Genomic DNA, 25,145 nt, shown 5'->3' with positions numbered 1-25,145 from the left:
CTTTTTAACCAGAACAGATTAAATATTCTCCCCACTGTCTCTCTGCATTAGAATCTTCAGTTAAAATGAAAAATAGTTTCAGGAGTCCTTGTTTCTTCGGTCATTAAAAAATAAATCAACCATTAAGATCTTAGCCAAAACTGAATGGAGTCTTTAGAAGCTTCAAGTTGTAAAAGAGACCCAAAGGAGGTTTTCTCCAGAGAGCATCTGGTTACAGATGGCCATTCTGCCGCTGCTCACATAATTCTAGAGGTGGAGACTTCAGGCCATCCACACCATTGTTGGAAAATTTTAGTTGTGAAAGTTGCCGTATTAAGCCAACATTTGCTTCCCTGAAGTCCTCCCAGCCTCTCTGTGGTGGTCTCTTGAAGCTTAAGCATAATACATCTCACATTTCCTTTCTGCATGGGAATCCTCCCAGCACCTGAAGATACTCTTGTGAGTCTCAATTCTTGGTCTAATCTTTGGATCTTTCTATCTTTCCTCATTTCACAAGCTCCCACTGCTCAGGAGCAGACCTCTGTTATATTGCTCAGTGCATGATTTTGTAATTTATTTGAGCACATAACTACTTCCCAGAGCAGACTGCATTTCACGGGGGATTGGGAGCAAACCCTGTGAATTTTTGTATTCATAGTTTTTCATATTGCCTGGAACATAGTAGATTGTAAGAACTGGTGGAAAGAAAGAAAGGAAGAGGGAGGAAAAAAGCTAGGAGGGAAGGAAATGGATGGAAAGAGGGAAGAATGGAAGAGAAAGAAAAAGAAAGAAACTGAATGAATCATTACACATGTTTTTTAGATCCATCACTGCATCTGTGGTGGACATGCCGTTGTTACTGCAATTCTTTAAGTAGGGTACTTGGAACCGTGATCTGAACATCATACTAGGACAGCTAGTAAGCTGTCTTGCCTGGACCTAGATGGCTACTGAGGCACCCTAAGATTGCATCAGTTCTTCTTGGTCAAAGGCATTCTTGCTGGCTACCAAGAGAGCTGTGATTGTGCTTGTGTTGTCTTTTCCCCCTGCAAACATTTTACGAAGTCAGATTTGCCCAAAACTGCTTGTTTGTGAAACTGGCTCTTTCAGGCCAGGTTTGACGCTTTTATATTTGTCCCATTAACTTTCACTTGATTTGCAGCGCCCACACCTAGAGACCTGCATGGTATTGGGGTTTCGTTTTCCGCCCAGTGCATTATCTTGCTGCCTCTCTCAAGAGCGTGGTTTACTGTCAGAACCACTGCTGATGCTGAGTTGGGGCGAGAGCCAGGTGAGATCATTGTCTTGGGGGAATGCAGTCGTCAGCAGAGAAGACCAGCAGGACAGACTTGGGTGGGGCTCCTTAGCTGGGGTTGCTCTGGGGGCCAACAAAGGCATGTAATTCAGAGAATAGGGGAAGGGGGCTTGGAGACAATGTTTTGGATGAAAGCAAATTCTGCCTCCTTTAAAGATCTGTCTAGGGCTTGGTCTGACCATTTTACTTTAGAAATGGGAACAGTTGTTTCCTTGTTTAACCTCTCCCACAACACATATTGAATTAATTAGTTATTTAGCAGATACTCTGATCTGTATCAGTGTCCTCCCCAATTTTCTTTCAGTGGAGAAACACACATGCATGTTTTTCTCATCTAGATATGACATTTTTAGCACCATATTTAACACTGACCTTTAAATCCTCATTAAAATGAGGCTGATGACAATAATGTCACCTTGTTTTGTGCAATGGTTTATGCTTTCTGAAACACTCTCATGTAAATCCCTGGTAAGCCCTGGATCCTCCAAGTAGCCTAATGAAAATCACAGAGGGATCTTGCTTAGTTTTTTGCTTCAGGTGCTCAGGTTTATGGACAATGGAATGGGCTCCAAGGCTTCCTGAAAGCTTTGCTTATTACAGAGAACAGTCAACAATAGCCCTTCAGGAAACCCAGGGAAGAATTTTGATGTAAGGCTATCCTTCAGAGGTTTGATTTTCTTCTTAGAATGTTATTCTGTAATCAGCATGTTTTTAAAATGATTTTTTATAAGTGCATTATAATTATACATAAGAGCAGGGTTCCTTTTTAAATATTCACACATGCATGGAATATCATCAGCTGCGTTACAATCTCCAGAATTTGCACTTATGCTGGCCTCCCTTCTCCTGCTTCTCTTCCTCAGAGGTCTTTCTTCTATTTATTTAGGGTTGTTTCAATTGGTGCTTTATGGACATACATACAGGTGGAATTCACTATGGCGTATCTGAATATGTACATAGCATAATTAGGTCAAGTTCATTTTTCAGCTCTTTCCTTTTCCTGTCTCTCTTTTATCCTTATAATTCTGATTCAAGGGAAGTAGATTTCCTATTTTGTTCAAAACTTAGGGCTAGCACCCATCATTGTGTCTTGTATCATTTTTTTTTCTTTATTAGAAATAAAGGAAACAGAGTTGGATGGTTTGCTCTGACACAGTAGGATAGTTTGTCTATAAATATGTGATACTACAAACATGCCAGTGATGTTAAAAATATCTGAAGAAAGATCCTTTAGGTTGAATTTATCAGAGATTTATCTATTTTTTTGGTTCGACCAAGGAAATGGCACTGGGAATAATTTATTGGTTAAATTGCTTTAATTTGTTTAAATTTATTAGTGCATTTTTTGGTCTTTTTCCCCTTAGCTTTTAAATAACCTTTCAGTAATTCTTAATCCTTTTCTTTTCTTTTTTTTTCATTTAATAAGAAATGTATTAAGCTAGGTGTGTGGTGGCGCATGCCTGTAATCTCAATGGCTCAGGAGGTTGAGGCAGGAGGATCATAAGTTCAAAGTCAGCCTCAGCAGCTTAGTGAGGGCCTAAACAATTTAGTGAGATCCTGTCCTGAAATTAAAAGCAAACAAATAGGGACTGGGGAGATAGCTCAGCTGGTAGAGTGCTTGCCTTGCAAGCACAAGGCCCTGAGTTCAATCCCCAGTAACAAGAGAAAAAAAAAAACAGCAAACAAATAAATAAAAATATATAAAAAGTGCCCCTGGGTTCAATCCCTGGTACCAAAAAAAAAAAAAGTTTTCAAATATCTACCAATTTCTGAGGATCAGGTATTGTGGGCCTCATTTTTCTATGCCATATTCAAGTTTATATATGCAGTTCTTTTATAGTCTTGAAGACCTTAATGGTATGTGAGGGGATTCTGGTTTACTTGTTGAGTCTAGGATTACAGAGAAGCACTTTTTCTCTTGTCCATGTGGTTAATATTTTTTACTTTTATCTTGGTCTTGTTCTATCTTTGGCTATGAATTTCTAATTGTGCCATTTTCATTAGCCAGTTCAAGGTGGGACATTAACTTCTTATGAAAGGAGTGAATGAGGATCAATAAGCAAAAGGCAGTGGCTCTGTGCTTTGAGGGAAGGCATGAATCAAGATGCTCAGCCAACTTTTACTGACAACATGTTAAGTTCCAGTACTTGGAGGGAAATAAGGTTCCTCCTGAGTGTTCAGGATGCCCACAGGAAGGAGCCGCCGATGCCAGTGAATTAGAGACTGTGTTCACTGACTTCGGACTTTCTGACGAATCACAAGGTTGCAACATACCCAGCAGGATTGCTAAACTGGAAGTCTGGGTTTTCTTCATGAATGGGATAACTGCACAATTAAAGGGCTTCCTTGTTTTCCACTTGCTTTAAAATTAGGGAACTATAAAATTGAATAAACTCACACACACCATACACAAGATTAATCTATAATAACCCACCCATTTACTGTACCAGAAGCACACAGAACCCAAAGTGATTTACCTTGAAGCTAACGGGGTCTCACCAAAGCTTCTCCTGCACAGCCCCTTCTAAGGTTCTGGCTCTGTTTATGTGGTCATATGTTTTTATCAAATTATGAAGTTTTAATTTTTTTTCCTTCGAGGGGTGAAAAAAATAGATACCCCTGCCATCTGTATTGCTAGGTAGAAATGTATTTAAACATCAATAGGTAATTTTAAAATTGCTTTTCTTTGGAAAATTAACACATTTCTGAATAGTCATCAAGTATTTTGCTAACATATTTATACATATATGGGTGTCTATATGCATTTATGTATGTATATATTTATGTAATAGGTAATTAGATGCCAAGGCTAACTTTATGTAATTACATGCATACTTAATGTTTTCATGTTGGCAGATTATTTAGTGTCTAACTCCTTGGGAGTCTTTGATTTGTCCTAACATATGGAAACTGGGAAAAAATCCTCAAGCAATTCCCTCATTTGTACCAATAAAACATACCATAAGCATTGAAATGTATAGGGTTTGATAAGGCCTGAAAGGTCTTCATTTATGCTAACTGTCTTATCAGGGTGGCACGTCATATTTTCTGTTGGCAAATAATGACCAGCACTTGGTATGTTGGAGGCCAGACAGCTGATAGCAACAGGGAACTCCCAACAGTGAAAGATACAAGTACCCGGGGGACAGAGACTCATGCAGACAGCTGGTCCTTCTTGTATCTCCAGCACCCAGCACAGTCCCTGGTGTGCAGCAGATGCTCAACAGTGCTTTTTAAATGAATGAAAGAAGAGTGTTGGGAAATCCGCCTGGAATTATATGAAGAATGGCTGGAACGGCTGAAGTTTCAGGCAGCCTATTGTAACACACAGCAAGAGTGAGACCCCTGTTTTTATCACTTAGAGAAAACACTGTGACTCAGAAAAGGCTGCTTCTGAGTGTAAGCAGAGATTTCCTATATTAATGACAACATTGTCACAGCTTTTATCAGTTTTATGAGGACTGGTGGATTGAACAATTAGGTAAATATATTAATTATGTAGAAAGGACAGCACCCACTAAACACTTAAATGTAATGACATTTCAGTGGTCTGTGGTCACTGAGGTCATCTGGTATCTGTGGGGTGACATGAAGATGAAGGGTGATTACACTGCTTTTTTGGGGGGTGGGGTGGGAATTGAACCCAGGGACGCTTAACTACTGAGGCACATCCCCAGCCCTTTATTTATTTATTTTTAAATATTTTATTTAGAGGAAGGGTCTTGCTGAGTTACTTAGGGCCTTGCTAAGTGCCGAGGCTGGCTTTGAACTGCACTCCTCCTGCCTCAGCCTCCTGAGCTGCGGGGATTGTAGGCATGCACCACCATGCCTTGTGGGGGAGTCCACTTCTGTCCAGAGGCAGGCTGGTGGTCACTCTTGAGCAATGGTGTGGGAATTCAGCATTTATATATCTTCCTTGTAATTTGGTACCACAAGAGGACAGAATTTGGATAGACTCTTCCAAACTTTAAAAGTACTGATGTGTTACTTCTTTCTTTTCTTTCTTTTCTTGAAGCCAATCAATTTGTACTCCCTTTTTCACCCACCCTTCTCCTGCCCTGTCTCCACCACGCCCCATCAGAAAAAAAACAGGTGACTTGAATTTAAAATACCAATTGTGTGAAAGCAATTAACACTTAATTTCAATTTACCTCCTGCACATATGGTAGATGGTTCAGCTGCTAGAATTTCAATGCAGGACTTCTTCAAAATCTAGGAGAAGAAATAAAAAAAAGTCAATGTCCTGCGTAATCTGTTAAGAGATAAATGAGATAGAGCTAGGAAAGTTCAAGGCTGTTAGATAGCAGTAGCAGGTGGGAGGGAGGGTAAGATCTTTACTAGCATCATCAATACCAAACATTAATGAGCTGGATTGCGTTAGATGCTGTTGGGTGTCCTACAAGCCATAAAAATTATTATGAATAAGAATTATCAGCAGCTGGGAGAGGTGGCGCAACCTGTAATCCCAGTGGCTCAGGAGGCTAAGGCAGGAGGATTGAAAGTTCAAAGCCAGTCTCAGCAACTTAGGGAGGCCCTAAGCAATTCAGGGAGACTCTGTCTCTAAATAAAACACCAAAATGAAAAAGAATTGGGGATGTGTCTGAGTGGTTAAGTGCCCCTGGGTTCAATCCTTCAATCCGTGGTACCAAAAAAAAAAAAAAAAGAATTATCAGCAGATATTTATTGAGCCTATGGTGTGCCGGTCCTAGTTTTGGAGAGGCTTGATAAAGAGTTGCTGAAATGTGACATACACTTGACATGATAAATGATAATGGCCAGTCACATGTGGTGGTGGCAAGGGGGAGGAGACAGGTAGTAGGAGCTCTGAAGTTCTTGGGGGAGACAGTTTGGGGCAGGTACACTTCCAAGGGCTTCATGGAAAAGGTGGGAACTGCGGGTGGAGAGGAGATGGAGAGGGGTGGGTTGGGGCATGTCAGGGTGCAGTTGGGGATCGGCAGGAGCTGAAGTGGGAAAAGTAGAAATACATAGACCTCTTCAACTGCCACAAAAAGAGCTTGAAAAGTAGAAATAAAAGAGTGATAATAGATAAGATGGAGGGATAAGGTGCAGATGACCAACTATCTCTAGGTGCTGCATAGTCAGATTACTCTTTTTGTAAGAAAAGTCTGGAAAGAGGATGTGGGAGAGGGCTTTGCAAACTACGCCTCACTCTTCAGGAGGACCTGAGCCTTAATGAAGTGGAAATGTACTCTGCTCTGTAAATGAGCCTGGCAGGATCCACTAGGAGTCTGGAGAACCCAGTGACCACACAGGGAATTAGTAACAAAGACTTCTGGCCAGAGCAGGGTATCTTGTCGGGGTCTTAGAGCCCTAGTCAAGGGTGTGCTCAAAGGCGCCAAGATGGCGGCTGGCAAACTGCCAGTGGAGTTGGAGAGAAAAATAAAATTACTGAAGTAATCATGATTGGTTGGCACGTCTGCATGATCCTCGCGTGATATTCACATGCTCTGTATCCTTGCTATAGTCTGTCCATGTAAAAAGTGCATGCACTATTGTCTGATTGGTTGAGCTATTGTATATAGGGTGCTGTAACCAGGAAGTGAAGAGGAGGGGGAGAAAGAAAAAGAATTAAAGCAGTGAAACAGGATCCGTGTATCGTGTCTCTCTGCGGGCAAGGAAACGCGATAGTATCTGACTGGTAGAACTTCTCTCCACTAGTTATGAATCCTACCTCTTGTTGAAAACAGATTCTAAAATTTTAACCAAATATTTTAAACAAGTAAGGAACAGTGAGTTAATTTGCTAACCAAACGTGATAACTTTTCTTGGGGTTTACTTACTCTGAAATTGGAGATGGTTCAGGGGACTGAAGGAAACCATTTTTTTCTATTCATGAAAGGACTTTGGTTAAAACAACTAATGATGTAATTATAAAATTTAAAGTCTGTAGAAGAAACCATCTTTTTGTACTGGGAATGTTCATTTATTTGCACGGATACATTTATTTAGATATGTTTCTTGTTCCAACTTAAGCAACACATACACCACAAGACATAATAAAATAAAAGATGCAATAAATCATAATGGGGGAATGGATTCTTGAACAAACAGGAGAAAGATGATACAGTGAGTGAGAAAAGCACACCAAAAATATGCTCTGAGGAGTTTATTTCCTGGCTAGAAGTGGTCTTAGTTCCAAGCTTTCTAGTAGCAAGTGAAAAAGTCAGACATTTATGAGTGGTTCAATCTGTTAAATAAAAACCATTTCTCAAAAGAGATAATATTTACCCATTCCAGAGAGAAATCTAGGCGTCCTCATAGAGAAGCATTGTGAAAGGAAAGGAACAAACAAGCTTAAGAAAAATCTTTATCTGATGGGCAGATGATAAGACATGCAAAGTTATCCCAACCGTTCCCTTAGGTAACTCTGTATACCTAAGTCATAAAATGCAGCATTTCTTTTATTGGTAATTCTCAAATTCACTCTGTAAGACTCCATGGCATTTACATACGTTTGCTTCCCCTGTTTCCTGATTCTGCAGTTGGGAGATGTTCCCTCAGCTTTTGCCTTATTTCCTGCCTCTGGCTCACCTGCCCCCTGACCTTCTCCAGAGACAGGTGCAGCCTCAGTACCTCGCTGGCCCCTACGGCTGCCTGAGCAGAGCAAGAAGCGAGTGTTTCAGACTCCTGCATCCCGGGTGCATCCCTGTTGGAGTCAATGATCCTCACACACCTGGTTCTGGGCACCTGGCGTCAAAAGTGAGCTCCTACTTTTCCTTCATTTTCAGTCTGACTTGGCAGCAAGGACCCGAAGGACACACGCAGGGCACCCATTTTTTTCCTTGCTGGCTTTTCCATCCTCCCTTTTTTAGGGTTCATATGTCTTTCTGAACTCATGCCTCCAGCAATGTCCCAGGACTGGGGATTTCTGGGATCCTGGGGCACTGTGACTTGTATCCAAGATGACGGCTGCCCCACCTGAATGTTAGGATCCCCCGACTCCCCAGTTCCTGTCTCATGGGCCATCTCAGCCACAGGTTGCCATGACTGAGGGAGACAGTCACTCCCCATGACATGTCCTCAGGCGTGAGTGTCCAAACAGGCCACATTTGAAGAATTAATTCAGAGGCAAAACCTTGGTGAATAGTGGCACTGGAAAAACATAAAGCTATTTTTTGATGTTGTAAATAAAATTCCGCAGGCATCTGACATCTCCAAATAAGTCATTTTATCATCCATGACTAAAGATTTCAAAATAGTCCAAGAATAAAAACTGAATGGTTAGCTTTATCCTGTCTCCATTTCCCAAGACACATACATGAAATTTTCAGGTACATAAGTTCCTGGATTTGGATCAATGTTTTTGAACCAACTGTAATATTTAACCAGGAATCAGTAAAAGAAATGCCAGTGAGTCTTTGACCACTGAGACACACTAACAGCGTTTGTCAAAATATACACACACTATATTATTCTCTCAAAGTGTCTGCAATTAGCTGATAAACCTAAGGAGTGCATGAAGGGCCAAAAAATGTCAGCCAAGTGCTATGATTCAATCAAGTAAAAACACAGCTTTCCCAATCTTAATTGAAAACATCTGGAAGGGATGCATTACAGCCAATAGAGAAAAATTTATCAGTGAGGGGGATGGGCAGGATTTGTCTGGGACAGTGACTTCTATTTGTTTCAAATGTCTGCTTCCAAAAGGTAGGAAGTCATAATGGTACTGAGTGCATTTGGGGGTGGGGGTTCCCTTGATTATTAACAGCCCAGTCATAGGGAAATCAGTCTGTCTGAACTGAGGCAGGCAGCAGATCATTGTAGGGACTGCAGACTCTAAGTAGCCATGGAGGAGGACACAGCTCTGGGGAATCACTAAAGGGAAATCACTGGGTGGAATGGAAGAGACTCACACAGTGTCGAAGTGACATCAGAAGTGAGGTATAATTGGTTCATACAGAAGACCAGGCCAAGACCACCATATGCTTCAGATATAATCTCATGCAAGGAGCTGGTTGGCTCTGACCCTGTGCTTCCCTGATCTATGCTCCTTGATGATTCTTTGAACTTTTCTAAACTCCATTTTGGGAAGCATTTAAACACACTGAGTAATAGTTTGGAATTTGGAATCAAATTTCTTGGCCTAACTCACTCATGAGCAGTGTGACCTTGGGCAAGCCCCATGACTTCTCTGAATCTCTTTCCTCATGTAAGAATGGGATCATGATATCTTACCAAAAGAGTGAGCATAAAGTTATTGTGCTGGGAAGATTAAATGAGATCACATGGACAGAGCACAGCACTGAGCCTGGAACCTGCTTATGTGCTTGATGAATGCTACCTATTATTACCAAGAACTTGGGCTCCAGAGACAGAGAAGAGATTTGAGCTCTGAATGTATTTATATTGAGATCCAAGCCCTACCACTTACTGGCCATGTAGACTTGGACAGGTTATTAAACCTCAGAATCTCAGCTTTCTCTTGCATAAAACAGAATAAGGAAAACATTGACTTCAAAGGGCTGTATGATGGTTCAATGAAATAAGAGATGTGCATGCAGAGATATTGAGTTTGTAAAATCAATTGAAGGTAGGTGATAAAACTCATGGGGGATTGGAGGTGAGGGAGAGAGTAAGATCAAGGCAAGCTATTAGGTTTTTGTCTTATAGACAGAACTAGGCAAAATTGATTGCTCAACAGAGAGTTAACCCTTTGGTCACCAGCTGGCCTGTGCACTTCATGAAAATAAGGCACCAAGAAACATGCTCTGAACAACCTTGGTAAAGCCAGCAGGAGGACATTAGATGCATACTCAAAGAATGGTAGCTGTGTGTCATTAGCTACCACTGCTGCTAGGACTTAGACAGGAACTGCAGTTCACATATGTTTCTATCTCATCACTTGCTGTTGGCCTTGTGCTTAATCATATAGTGGAAACAAACTGAATCAACATTAATGCTATTTTCCTGCCAACTTCTGGATAGATTTCAATAAGAAAATAGATGACAAAGCAGGTTTAAATCCATAAAGAACTAAACTCAATGTGTTGTTACTGGTAGGGTTACTTTGGCCAACCTCATTGAATTATTGGGGGAGCAAGAGAGGCAGCAGATGGAAAAGGACTTTGCAAAGTTCTAAGAGCTGTTTAATATATTTAAGTTAAATCCATTGTGGACCAGTCCAGGTTGTATTATAGAATTTGTTTTCTTTGGAGTCTAAAAATCTAATGTCCTTTGTCATAAAGTTCTCAGTTTATGCAGAGATTTATCAAGAATCCTTAAAGAACAGTGAATATTCGCACAGTTATTAGGAATCTTCTTCCTTATGACAGACATGTCCTTTAAAAATTACTCTGCCTCTTTTCCCTATGAACAATTGGTCCGTACTTGGTCGTTTCCTATTGTGTGTGTTCATAATGGACCATCTTTTATTCATTCATAGTATAGGGACCTTTTGCTTTCACATGTCTGCACAAAGTCTTTTGGAGGATGTTCCTTGGTGTCTTACTGTGAGAGGAACATTCCGGTCTTAAGATGTCTGGAGCTTGAAGCAGGTTGGTTCGAGGATGGTTAGCTATCTGTTGGCAGGTTGCATCTGTCGAGTTCTCTTAAGACAAACTAGCAGCTCTTTTCTGTCCTGCTCTCTCTGGGGTGCTACTAATTCAATATAAACTCTGCCACTAAGTCCTGGTACTCTGACCAGTGCCATATATCCTCATGCCTGCCCACAATTTAGTATAAACTACCATCCATCAGAGGATTTATCATAGTTTATAATCATATATTTGCTTTTTGATTGTTTGGTTGTTGTTTTTGTAGACTGTGAACTCTACCGGGGCAAGGACTGGATTTGTTTTTACCCATTGCTATATCTACAATGCCTAACTGGGCACAGGTAGGCATTAAATGAATATTTATTGGGTAAATAAATGAATAAATGGCACACGTTCTTCATGGCTTTATAAACTGGCATTATAGACATTATGTATAGCTTCCCTTTTTTTCTTGGAAGTAGAATCAGAAGGTAATCTGAATGCAAGGCCATAGTCTGCATCCTGTAGCGACTGGCTCTTAATGTTAAGTGCAGTCACTTTGGGGAACTGCCTTTGTGGGAGGACTGCTTCATTTCCTCCATTTCTTCAATGGTTAATCGCTTCAACAACTATGGTAAGGGTATCATTTCCCCCGAAGGTCTAGGTTGGCCTGCTTTGTAAAAGGCCTTGACCCCTTTATTTGAGAAAAAAATGTAGAAGTCTGTGTTTGGTGGGTGGGGTCCAGGCTCCCCAGAAAGTCCACACAGCCAATGGCAGAAAGCACGTTGGATTAGCCTGGGGATCACTGCTTTTAGAAACATCCATGTAGCCTGGGACATACAAGTGGCTCCTCTATGCATTCAGATTCTCAATGTTGCTCCTGTGAATTTTGGAACAATTTAATATATAATTTATTAGTAAAATGTTAAAAAAAGACATATTCACCTTTCCTAATTAAATTCCACTCTGCACTTCAAATTCCACTCCACCTCTATTGTTAACAATGGCCATTATCCTAAGTTCATGTCAGTTCTACGGAATTTGACTCTAAAATAGAAATTGAAAATTACCACACACATCTCTCTGGGATTCATACATGATTTTATGTATACTGGGACATTATACCAAATAAAGACCCTTACATGCACAAAGCACATTGTTCAAGGTTACAGGATTTTAAAACAAAGCTTTTTCTCAAAACGTGCAGAAGTTTTTGCTGAGGAAGTGTACTCAACTCGCTTAAACAAGGGCTGTTCTTCTCTCTTAGTTTCACACTCAATGAGTCTGGAGAAGTGAAGGACAAACAAGCTTTGAAACCGAGGAAATTCTTTTTTTTCTCTTTAAACTATTTTTTCTTTCCTATTTTCAGAAGGAAAGTTCGGATAGCTGTGAACTCCAAAACGTGGTTTATTTAGTAAGATGAGCTTGTGGAACTCTCGTGTGCTGGTGAAGTGGGCGTCCTTCCTTGGGAGCTGATTTTATTCTAAAATGCTGCTGCTGCTTTTACAATGGTGCTTATCAGATTCCTAGGTGGAGGAGGAGCTGCAGAGGAGTGGGATAGGCCCCCTCTGTATTTTTGGGCCTCGCATCTTTGGGCCTCTGTCAAGCTATGGGAATTTGTATTACTCTGGGGCTTTTTAATAAGCTGAATAGAAACAATAGCTTAGGAGAAGTGCCTGGCCCAAGCATCTGCAAAGTCTGAGTCTAATTAATGACTGCTGAGGCAAATGACTTTTTTTTTCTTTCTTTCTTTTTAAGATTTTCTGCCCCGCTACAGAAACTACAATTGATTCTATTTATGTTTTGTATCCAGGCCTGGCAATGTGAATCGAGTCCCGAATGCCATCATTTCTAGATGCAATCTTGGAAGAGAGAGTGGGGGAAGGACTGAGGGGATTTTTACAAGAAACAGAGCCACTGAACTGCCCATCTGTTATGCAGGGTAGGTCTTCCATGGGTCACAAATACCATGCAGTTCTCTGGGCTGCTTTATAATTAATAAATATGCCAAGCACAGTGCCGGAAATATGAAACATGGGCAGACTCTGCGATTGCACCATTTAGCATCTGTCCGCAGGGAACGGTGTATGGCATGGCAGTGATCCAAGTGCCAAGCAAGTGACTCTGAGGATGGATGCTACTGAAGTTCAAGGCATCAAGAGTCTGTGGTGGAGGAGAGACCAGGGCAGGCTCCCTGGAGAAGACTCTGAGCAGTACCCTGGGGGTGAGACAGGCCTTGAGACAGGATCAGGATGTGGCAAAGGGGCAGGGAGTTTCCACCAAAGACAGATAAACCTGATTTAAGAGAAGGGCTGTCGCCGCCAAATGTGCCTGCCTCCTGTCTGCTAATCCTGCAAAGAGCGCCAGTTCCATATTCAGACACATCTTGGGAATGTGACACGGATTTTGATTGGAAAGAAACTCTTATCAGTGCTGGGTGGGGTCTTGGAAGGGTGGGTGGGAGGCAAGGCTGGCAGACAGACTTTGCCTTTCGTCACAGTTTTTCTAGGGGCTGGGCCAGAATTTGGTGGGTACATTCCTTCTAACCTTCCCACCAGTGAAAGGGAGAAATCAGCACAGGATCAAGTTTTTATTTAAAAAAAAAATTATATATACCATGGACCAGACTTCTCCTCAGTTTTGATGATCTTACAGATTTCCTGATAACAAGGATGTTTATGCCAAAGCTTGCAAAAATTCTTGCAGACGCTGTTGTGTTTGCTCAATGCTAGCTGTTGACTGTAGATCAAACATGCAGAAAGCTCTACATGCTGACTCACCCTCTTATTATTAGGAAGCCAAACCAGGATTAAATAGGGCAGGGAAGTCCTCTAGGTGGACATGGCTTGGTACCAGCAGCTGGGTTCTCCATGTTCCTGGTTCCAGGCACTGACCTCAACTGCACACAAAGTGGGGACAGCTGGGAGGAGAAGGCATCATGGTAATCGGGTCAAGTGTAGGGATTCAAAGCTGCCGACCCATTTCAGTGTTATCTGAACCCAGCTTTCATGCAGATTCCTGTTTCACTGCCCACAGCACTTTAAAAAGGAGACAAAGACACTGGAACCTTTGCCTCATATTTTCATATAAGGGTTGGTGCTAAATTCACCAGTTGTGGTCAGTGGAAATTCCCTGAAGAAGCCACAAAAGGAAGGCAAAGAAATAGCTTCTTCCTTTATAGCTTTATTGGCTTATAGGGCTATGAGCTTCCAACCATCCACATTTTTTCCTTAAAATTTTATTAATCTATTCTGCAAAAGCTTGTAAGAGGCAGAGTCCTGTGCACGCGTGGAAGGGAAGGTGTTCCTTTCAGTCTGAACGTGCCCCTCCATGATCTTTGTAGCCTTTTCAGGCTATGGGAATTTTTATTACATTGGGACATTTTCATTCACTGAATAGAAATAATAGCTTAGGAGAAATGCCTGGCCTGAATGTCTGCAAAGTCTGAGTCTAATTGTCAAATTGTCACCTTCTCATGATGATGGAACTTCATCCCGTGAACAGTAGTTGAGATTTTTGGAGGTGCTTTCCACCAGCAGCAAAAGGCAAAGAGCTCCCTATGCACCCACCGTGCACCCGGATCAGGACACAGGGATTCTGGTCTTGCCTCTGCTGGGGGACTTTGTGAATTGTTCAAGCCATTTCACATTTCTGGGTCTCTGTGTCTTCCTCTTTGAAATGGAGCTGCTTCCTGGCCTACCCACATTACTCAGTAGAGCTGGGTGGTCTCTCCCATCATCAGAGACAGACCTGGTCTATTCTGGGTCATGACTCACTGTGCTGGGTGAACCTGAAAAAGCGAGTCAATCTCTTTGAACTTATAGTATCTACTTTATAACAACAGCAATTGGTGCTTGTGAGAATCTGATGATTATGTAAAATGATTTGCATGCTGCCTGCCACTCACTAACTGGTGGGTTTTATTATTTTTTTACCTTTGTAAGGAAACAGAGGCAGGAGAAAGCATGGGCTCCGGGGTCATGGAACTGGGTTCCCCCTCTGCTCTCCCCCTTAGAGCTCTGTGCTCTTGGGTGGGTTTTCTGGCTTTAGTTTCTTCACCTATACAATGAGGATAGAGATATTTACCTCGGGGTAATGGTGAGTTTTATAAATGGAATAGTAGTAAGTGGGATAAAGGGTGAATTCTTGATCTCCAACTAAAATTTTGGTTTCCTTCTGCCTTTTCTCTGTCTTCCATTGATGAAAGATTAAAGTGGAAAACCATCAACAGCACTTTGAAAAATAACCCATTCTATAAAGCTGACATCGATGTACTTCTGCCTTAGAGGAGAGAGGATTAAGAAACCGTGAAAGACCAAGAAGGTGCCAGATTTAAAGCATTAGGAGACTTGAGTTTATCCACCTGGATGACCATCCCTGGATAACCAGCTCCTGGTGATCCAGTGGTGACTTCCCATTTCCTCAGACATGCACAGTTGAACATCACAGAAGGGGCAGGATCTCTGGAGCCAGACCTGGGTTCAAATTCCCCACTCAGCCACTATGTGTGGCAGACAAGGAGGTTTATCCAAGCTTCCTGCAGCTCAGTTTCCTCACCTGTACGATAGGGATATAAATCTTTCTCCTGGGAGTGGCTGGGGAGATCCAAGTCGAGGAGCCAGTGGAGAAAGATGCTCAGTAAGTCAGTGGTGTCTCTTCACACCGGCACAGCCCTGGTGTCTACGGATTCTGAGTGCTTGGGTACTCATCATCCACAGGGGACATGGACAAGATGCTACAGTGTCTAGATTTCCTAAGCCTCGACTGCAGCCATGATTGCTCTATTGTCAGATTCTGCATCTGGTTGTAAGTCCCAGCTGTTCTTAAAGTCAGTTCCACGGCCTCTAGTTCTGTCTGCTTTTTCACTTCATCTTCTGTCATTCTCCACCTCTGATGTTCCTCTTTCACTCTCCTTTGCACCATCTTAGGACGGTGCTCTGACAAGAACAACGTAGCTATGCTCTTCTGATGGATGGCTCTGTTTCATCTTTTGGGTTATCTCTTCAAACGAGCCTAGGTTCTCTGTCAGCCCCTTACTCCTATTCTCAAAATATTCTTTTATACCATTTATCACAATTGTTATTTTATATATTTATTTAGTTGTTTTTATGTCTCTCCCATCAGATCGTAAGCTCCACGGGAAGGGCCTCTACCTGATTGAGTTGTAACTGGATGGTCAGAAAGGTTATCAATGAGTCTGTGATGGTATATGAATATTCATCCCTGCATCTTCATTTGAGGTTTGAAAATACAATCTCTGTGGGCAGAAAACTTGGTGAACAGTTTGAGCTTATTAGAAGCTCCTCTGCAATCTTATTTTGAATAATTAAGCCCAGTCCTATTTTATTATGAGAAAATTACCAGCCACAAAACAATGTCCATGGAAACAAACTGGAATGGATGCTTCAGATGGGAAAAAATGAGGGCTTTCTTTTCGGTATCCAGAAGGGGAAATGAACCTACTTCTTAAAAATAGTTTAGCCTGCTTTTAGGCAATAATTATTTCTGTCTGACTTGAGAAAGATGAGCCCTGCTGTTCCTGTCCCTGTTTCTCTGTCCAAGCAAACCAACTAACGACTGCCATAAACATGGGTTGCAAGTACGAGGATCAAAACCACTAGTCTAACTCCCAGATAAACGCTTGCAAGAATGTTATCATTCAGCTAAATGTTCAGAGACTGAAGTCTCAAATTATTTTTCTTCCCTTTCTGGGACACTCTTGCACTCAGCTTCTAACACATCCTTGGAGTTATTTCTGTTTGGGAATGAGGGGATTTTTACAAACATCCGGGCTCATGTTGAACATGAGTGAGCTATTAAGCTAAAATATTCAAGGACAACACTGATTTATGCAGATAAAAAGATTCTGATTATTTTTGTAGGAACCAGCTCTTGAACGTTAGGCACATGGCTCATAAGAAAGAGATAAAGAGATGTATAAAACGATGTATCCCTGTCATCTGAAGGTAGGTCTATGTCACTTCCCGATACTGCTGCTGTTGTGGCCAATCTCCTGCCTATGTAAACAGATACTGCCAATAATATTCTCCTTAAATACCACTTGTTGCGTGTTTCGAATGTACCAGTTACTTTGTGAAGGACTAGAAGAGAGGCACTCAAAGACTCCAGACATGAAAAAATGAATTGGAGGTAGAAATGCAAATTATCCTGATTTGATCTGTACATGTTATATATGTGTAGAAAATACCACACTGTACCCCATAGATAAGTAAAACAGTTACATGTAAATTGGAAAGAAAAATAAAATTTTAAAAATGTTTCAGTGATACCACCCACTGCCTACAGGTCAAAGTCAAACCCTTTCAAGGCTTTTGTAAATTTGCTCCAATCCAATCAATGTCCAGATTTATTTTCCATTATTTCTGAAACTTTCCCATAAGCAGTCAGGTATTATCACTATTATCTCCTGAAGACTCCCAGCTCTTTTCCAGTGTCTGGGAAAGAGACAAAGGTCCTGCCATCTCCTCTGGTGCCACCCACTGACCCCCCGCTAAGCTATCAGTGAGCTAGGTACTTTCTCATGAAGACTCTCACCAAAATAATCCACCTCTGAGCTTCTAGAGGATTCATGGTCAGCCCCCAAGTCCTGCTGTTAATCATATTTTGCATTGTTGGATTGTTCTTTTATATGTATTGTAGTTCTTGGTGCTTATATAACCAAGTGTGCTACAGTGATCCTATAAATTATTTGGAGCAAGACACATAACTGGACCCATATTGGGTTTGATTCTTTTCTATCCTTTCAGTAATTTACACTTTTTGGCTAAGGTAGTTTGGGCTTTTGCTCCTCGCCAACAAACACATCTTGAATAAGAAAACCATCATTTGTACACATTTAAGGGAGAATTTCCAATCTGAAATGGGATTATTTTTCAGTTTTGAAAACTTATGGTCTCATAATCAGAGTTCTAAAAGTACACTTGGTGCACTTATTCTTTAAAAATGAGATTTAAATATGCAGATTCCTTGGATCGACCTCCACTGACTGCAATAGAATCTTCTGGGAATAGGGTCCAGGAATTGGTATTGATTCTCATGTGATTTTTATGCACATTGAAGAAAGTTTTGATGGGGATGGAAAATGGGAGAAAAAATGATTACTGTACCTTGAGTACCTATTATGTGCATGGAGAAATATTAGGTATGTCACCAATATCCTTAACATCCTCCAATAAGACTATGATGTAAGTTTAATCATCAGCCCCTTTTTACAAATAAAAAAACAAGTATCCAAGGATCTGTAAGTGGTGAGTGCTTGGGTCAGCACTGAAACTCTGGACTGACCAGCTCCCAAATCCTTTCTTCTTGATTTGCTGTCCACTCTGCTGAAGCTCTTAGCAACCCTTGGAGGCAGGCAATGCTGGAGACATCTGAGGTTGTTCTGGGGGAGCTGGCAGATCCTCAGGGCCCATCTAATAACCCCTAGATCAAGATGCCCTTAAGACATCTCAGGAGGACAGTGCTCCTCTGAGCTCTAAATTTGCATCCTGAAGCCCAAGTCCGGAGCCTGGTGAGCTTGCTCTGATAATTAGTATTCCAGTCTGGTCACAACCTAAAGGTAGAGGCTATAGCACTCTAAACATCATTATAGGTGCAGCATACACACTGGCCTGCCAGTGGAGGCTGTGAAGATCAGTGGCATCTAGTATTCCAGCTGGACCAAGGGCCTGACCTGTGCGTGGAAGGTGGAGAAGAGAGGCTCTGGGATCCAGTGTCCTGCTCCTCTTCCCGGAGAAGGGCTACAGAATGCCATATGTGTGTGAAGGAGGGCTGGTGACTGTGCAGACTCTGGACAACACTGAAGCCCCATGAGAGGTCTAATGCAGGGGTTCTCAACCTTGGCCAACCATTAGAACCAGCTTGTGTTCAGTCACGACTGGGAAAGCTGAGGTCAGTCAAGTGCTAACCACCAGCCACAGTCTGTCCATTAGGACAGGTGAGAGGCTGCCTGAAGGTTGGCTCACTGCCAAACTTTTGAGTAGGGACCTCTTCAATCTTTAGTATTCCATTTTAGAGTAGAATGGGCACAGGAGAATGAAAAGAAGCATGCACAAAAGACCAAAGGGAGACTTGGGACGTGGCAGACCCAAAGATCATATGGAGGGACATGCTCTCAAGCAGAAAAATACCAGCCTCAGAAAGAGGGGACAGGGGTATCTGTTGCAGATTGGGGACGGAAAGTGCCTGCATGTCCACCTCAGGGAAGAGCCCTACTCACGGAGTGTATGATGCCCTGCAGCGCCTGGAAGCCGTCATTCACTGGAAACACGTGATCCTTACTGTCTGCAATGCGGGCCAGCTGAGAACACAGAGGACATGAATCACACGGAGTCATGTCAGGGGAGCATGTGGAGAATTTAGGGAAGCTATTGGGTCTAGGGGCCCCACTTATTTCTAGAACCCAGAGGAATGTAAGGGCCCCAGCAGGGTCATGGGCGTTTCTGAAGAGCCTTTGGCAGTAATGCGCTTACCAGTGGTCCCTCTGGAGCAGGCCTGAAGGGCAGCTCCAGTCTTTACATTTGTTTTAGTACTTTTCTCTTTGGGAGCAGAGGTAAGATTGTCCAGATGGATGAACATTTGGCCTGGGTTGATATATTTATGGATTTGGGGACATGCCATTGGCTCATTTTTCTCCCATTCACCCAAGTTCCTGTTGGCAACTTTATTTGAATCAAACAGACTCAAGTTTCCTTGCAGAGCAACTTTAAAAAGAAATTCAGGCTTTGGTGTTGGGTTAGGTCAATAAATGTGGACCCCCAAATTTCACTCAAACTGCTCACAAAGGAATGGCCAATTGCTTTAACTACTCTTGCTTTATGAAGCAGAGGGCGGAAGGCAAGGAGAAGTTGATCTGAGAGCTTTATCAACCCCCATCTTTGTGTAGTATGGGAAGTGCCCCAATCAGAGTCAGTGCTGGTGTGCATGGTTTTAAAAATAGCTCTTATTTATTTATTTATTTATTTTTTACTGATTGCAAAAAGTAACATGTATTCATTGTGAAAACTTGGGAAAAACCAAGAGAGTTATCATAAAAAGAAAGTAAACATTACTCATAATCCTTCTATGTGTATCTATATTTTTCTATCTGTATCTATCTTTATTAACAATTACATATATCCATATATAACTTTTCATACCTTTTAAGTGCAAATACAAATTTATTCTAAAAGTAGGCATTTACTATTTTATTCTTTGTAATCCTGTTTAATTTACTGAACAATCATAGGCACTTTCTTATGCCATTATAACAAAAAGAAATTAGGAACTATGTGTGAGGCACATTTATTTCAGTCATTAGCAAGTTTTCATGATTTACTTATGTGTACTTGTGCACACCTTTGGGCCCGCTGATCCAATTATTTCTATATTTTTGTATTGACAATGCATTGTATTTTTTATAGCAAAAAAATGGTTGTCATTTTCAATGTTCTAAAAAAAGGTTTTCAAGTTAATTCAGATCTGTTTTGACACCTTGGCAGTGTAATGCTTACTCCGATGTCAACCAGGAAAGACGCTGCTTAAATGGGTCATGTTGAAGACCTCAAAAAATGATTTCACATTCTTTACACATCCAATAAATCCTTCCTGCTTAGCATTTGTGGAAAAATAACTTAAGGCATATCTATCCTGCTGATGCACCCTCTATACTGAGTACATGTTAGAGATTCACGAACATACCTGTGTTTCATTGAAATCTTTGACACCAACACAGTAAACGATTGCACCCAGATCTCGGGATCTGTTAGCCTGGGCAGGGAAACAAAGGACATTAGAAAGAGAAGCAGTAGCAAGCCTACTTCTCTTGGATTCATCAGACTAGCTACAACAGTTAGGTATTTATTGAGCACCTACTATGTGCCAGGTACTGTACTAGAGATCACAGTCCAGGGAACATCACATTCTCACTTAATGCACAGTAGACAGGGGTCGGGGGTGATGGCTCCAATGGGAAGTGCTGAGAAAGATCCTCTGAAGTGGATTCTTGAGAAGGACTTTGAAAGGCAGAGGAGGAAACTGCTGGCTAAGATAAGTCATATTCAAAATCCTGGCAAATGAGCACCTTTCCATTCCTCTACTGGATTTTTATGGAAACATATTTCTTTGTAATGGCAACATAGTATCACAAGAGAATGTCATCTTTGGAACCAGATATACCTGAGTTGGATGGTTGACTTTACTTTGAAAAGTGGTTTGGGGATTAAACGAGATAATATAAAAAAAAAAGCAGAGCTTGTTCTGTAAGATCTTGATCAATGTAGATGCCACATACATCAGCATCCCCCGTGAATAAGGCTTTTTTTATTTCAATGTAATAAATTGGTTTAATAGTAAGTCCATATTTGGAAAGTAAACCCAATTTATTATGTTGTCCTCTCACTAATCAATCATTGAAAGGGAAACATAATAACATTGGGGTTTGGGCTTGACTTTAATATTTGATTTATTAGAGGCTCCAATATTTGATTTCCAGGTTCTCCCATGTTTCACAATAGAAAACAAAATTTGGAAATCCTTGGCCTATACAGTAGGTGCTCAGCAAGTAATCGATAGTGAACATATAGTAAGTGCTCAATACGTGCATGTTGATTTGTTATCCCTCCCTACCCTGATACCCCAACCTATTTGTATCTAACACTGAATTCTAGAAGCAATAGAAACATCTCTTTTTAAAATTCATGTTAGAAACATTTGCGGTGGCTTTACAGATACAAGAAATGTTTAGACTTAGTCTAGCACCAACCTTATCTGCAACAACTCTGCTCTTCTCTAGCTGGGTTTTCTATAGAATTATCAACAATGGGAAAGTTTAATTTCTTTGTATCTTGAGCTTTATCTCTTTTGTAAAGCTTTCTTCTATTGGCATTGGCATTCCAAATATTTTTCCAAGTCTGTATGTACCATACCTAAAATTCTTTTCTACTAACCCCTATTTTAAGCCACTGACACTCATTATTTATTTTATTTTCAGTTCTTCCCTTATGAGGGTTTTTACTTTATTTGGCTGTTACTTAGTGCCCAAATAAGCCATTTTGCATTCCGATCACATATTTTGACCTTAGAATATAGAAATGTATCATTTCCCAAATACACAGGGGTGTCTGTCACATGATGAATCTTTCGCCATGATGAGCCATCCTCTGTTCCAGCGGGAGGAGGGAATGAAGCCAAACATTATTGCACTGTGAGACCCATGAGGGCAGCAACAGCATCTTGCTCACCCAAGTCTCTCTTGTCTAGAGGAGAGCCCAGCACATGCCAATCGCTGAGTGAGTGAACGAACAGATACTTCACACTGGCAGGGGAGCTAAAATTGAACTAAGTTGTAGTCAAGGGCTTGAGGCGAGGATAATGCTACAATAAAATCCTCTCCAGACCCGGCATCTCCCGTCCTCACTACCTTTTTCCCACCTGTTCCTTTCTACCCTGGCCTGTGTCACTAATGAGGCTTCAGTTCATTCCCACAGCTAATGTGATTCCTTTGTATACAGTTCAAATCCAGAACATGAGTGAAAAGCATTTCCTAAGTGTAAATATAACTACAATTCCCAAGTAAACCTCTTTTTTAAGTCATCTGGAAGCTTCATTTAGAGAATTCCTTCATTTGCTTTGAGGAATATTTTGAGAAGACAACAAAGGGAAAAGAGAAATACAGAAGAAGAGATTACAATGAACTTTGTCACCGATTACTGTTTAACTTTGGCTCTTGGAGTGATAATCTCAAAGGTTAGCACCTTTGGACAAGATTGGCTCTTATATATTTTGAGCAGTTCTTTCTCTTCCTCTTATTTTAGTAAAATAATATATGGTTATGTCAAAACTGCTAAAGCAATACAATGTCTCGAATAAAGGCACAATAGATATTTTTTATCCCTCAAAGCACAAAGCAATATGCAAAATTTTGAAAGGGGAAAAACATTCACCATGTGAAAGACATAAAAATTCACTGTCAAAAAATGAATTATTATGATCGTTTTTACATCTGAAACTATTTCATTCAGAGGTTTTACAGAGAGCATCTATCGCTTTGCCTGAGTAAAGAGGCTCATTTCAAAGAGTGTAGCACACTTCAGAGAGAAGCCGTTTCAAGATTTCTAGATTTTGTTTGTTTTATCAGGGTGCTGCAGATTGAACCCAGCGCCTTGCGCATGGTAAGCACATGCTCTACCACCGAGGTACCTCCCTGCCCCCAGGTATGTGTTTAGACACGGACGGGGCCATTACTTACCTCCCTCTCTGAATAGAAAAAGAGATCTTCATGGAGTTCCCCATCAGTCAAAGCAATGATGACGCTTGCTGTCCTGTACCCTGCTCAAAACAAGACAGGGGTACTCAGTCATCCTGCTTCCTGGGAAACCCCCTCTCAGCCCTGGGATTTGATCTCTTATCATCTGAACTACCCAGAAGTCAATATTGTGAGAACCACCAGCCTCTCTTTTGGGCCTGGAAGCAATTCCAGGTTGGAGAATGCTTCATCAGGATAGCCTCAAGGAGGAATAAATTTGGCTTCTGGTTTCTCAGTCCCATCTCTACAAGTGTTCAGAAATGGTCACTGAATCAATAGCTGGTAACAGCTCCAGTGAGCCACGGGTGATTACTTTTTGCAAGCAGCACACGTGACTGTCACCCAGGCCTCTCCCACTGGGCTTTACTGGTCCCTCTCACATGCTGTAGTTGACCACATATACCATCCCTTGAACACAGTTTGGCAAAAAGTAATAGGCACATGATTTACAGGCTGACAGAAAGTGTTATGGCAGTGGATAAAACTTACTAGAATTTTGTTATTTAGACTTCTAGTAACAATGCTCATAGTTGATTTATATTAGCAAGTTTTGGTGTTGATTCTGGGTGCCTTCTATTTCTTACAGTTTAAAGTCAAACAGGAAGTGGATATTTCCACAGGCCTAGCAGGAAAATCCCTACTATAATGCTGATTCTTTTTAAAGAGATTTGCTTGTGATAAAGCATACCCATGAAAGATACCGTAGATATAATAGCTAAAATGATAACAAATTCTATCAATATTTCTATTGCTAGACACTCTACTAAGTATATTTTATGCAATTTTCATCATTAAATGAAAAAATGTTTAAACCAAACTAGCATCTTGATTGTAATATATTCAATCACAGTAATGAAGAGGCCTGGAGCTCAGAGAAGGTCAAGGGAACAAGATTTGACATAAAAATCCAAGACTTTGCGAACCCATTCAAGCATTTACTACTTTAATGAACTCAACATGCAAAATCATTCATAAGAATTACAGACTGTGGTCATAATGGGATCTTAATTACTTTTATGTAACTCTATTGGCACCACCAGGACAGTAGAATTTGATCTGGTATGTACCATTTTTCTATGCATTCTTTTTTGGTAATGAAGTATGGGTCCAAGGATTATAGACAATATCATACAAGTTTTTTGAAACATGAAAAAATTACTAAGACTTTTTTTCAGAAACACAGAAAAATGTTAAATATTTCTTAGTGGTAATTTATACCACAGTCTTACCTTGACTGTTTTCATAATAAATCTGCTCACTGGCCTGAAAAACACATGAACAAGTTATTAGACATACAATCACTATTTGTCACTACAAAAACCATGTTGTGTAATAGGCTGTAGTGTTGGCTATGCAGCCAGGGTCCAGTCTTGATTCTTTGTGTAATTCACCCAGGTCTCACTCAGATATCAATGGATAATATCCAAGTAAAGTTACTCTAACTCTTAAGAGATGCAATTGTGATCATGGATCAATGTCTTGACTTCTCAGAGTCCAGCACAGCTAGACAGCAAGAAAATCCCTACCATAATACTGATTTGCTTGAGATAAAGAAAGCCTTTAACATCCCTTAAAGTTGAAGGCACTGAAATTCTCTCTCAATCACTAATGCTGCCATCCAACTAAGATCCCTTTAGGAATTAGGGGACTTGGGTGTGGCACGAGTCATGAGTGACATCGATTGTTAGTTAACAAGGCCTTCATCAGTCTCAGTGAAGAAAGAAGGAAATTCATTTCCTTAATTCGGGATATAGTTACCAGTGTCCAAGCTTATAGGGAGAAAAACTGCCTCATCTTGCCATTGGGTGTTATTTGGTCCCTTTAAGACATGTGCTTTATTTCATCAATCATTCCCTATGTTGCTATTTCAACATCACACTTTGTATTTGGGGTTAAAAACGTCTTAAAATTACCCTTTCAAATCCTTCATGCATATAAGTGTCTCCTCCTGGCAGAACCTTCTGGAGTTCTTCTAGGCCTTGACGGATCTGTTCTCTGAAATCCAAAGATACCCTGTTAGTCTTCTAACAGCACTGCTTACTTTGCTGTTGAC

General features: G+C 41.0%; 1 protein-coding gene across 1 annotated transcript in view; it reads right to left on the bottom strand.

The window, feature by feature from the left end:
• The window catches only part of Antxr1 (ANTXR cell adhesion molecule 1), a 225,591-nt gene that overhangs the window by 143,929 nt on the left and 56,517 nt on the right, over nucleotides 1-25,145 (bottom strand). Inside the window, exons 4-9 of the mRNA XM_047522286.1 lie at nucleotides 25,006-25,087; nucleotides 24,322-24,355; nucleotides 23,036-23,115; nucleotides 20,488-20,556; nucleotides 19,028-19,108; nucleotides 5,446-5,506 (exon numbers count right to left, since the gene is read on the bottom strand). Coding sequence (XP_047378242.1) covers nucleotides 5,446-5,506; nucleotides 19,028-19,108; nucleotides 20,488-20,556; nucleotides 23,036-23,115; nucleotides 24,322-24,355; nucleotides 25,006-25,087 — 407 coding nt within the window. The remainder of the gene's footprint in view (nucleotides 1-5,445; nucleotides 5,507-19,027; nucleotides 19,109-20,487; nucleotides 20,557-23,035; nucleotides 23,116-24,321; nucleotides 24,356-25,005; nucleotides 25,088-25,145) is intronic.

The sequence above is a fragment of the Sciurus carolinensis genome, chromosome 13 (assembly GCF_902686445.1).
Source record: "Sciurus carolinensis chromosome 13, mSciCar1.2, whole genome shotgun sequence".
Classification (NCBI taxonomy): Eukaryota; Metazoa; Chordata; class Mammalia; order Rodentia; family Sciuridae; genus Sciurus; species Sciurus carolinensis.
Note: the sequence above shows the minus strand (reverse complement) of the source record. Positions and strands in the feature narration are given on the sequence as shown.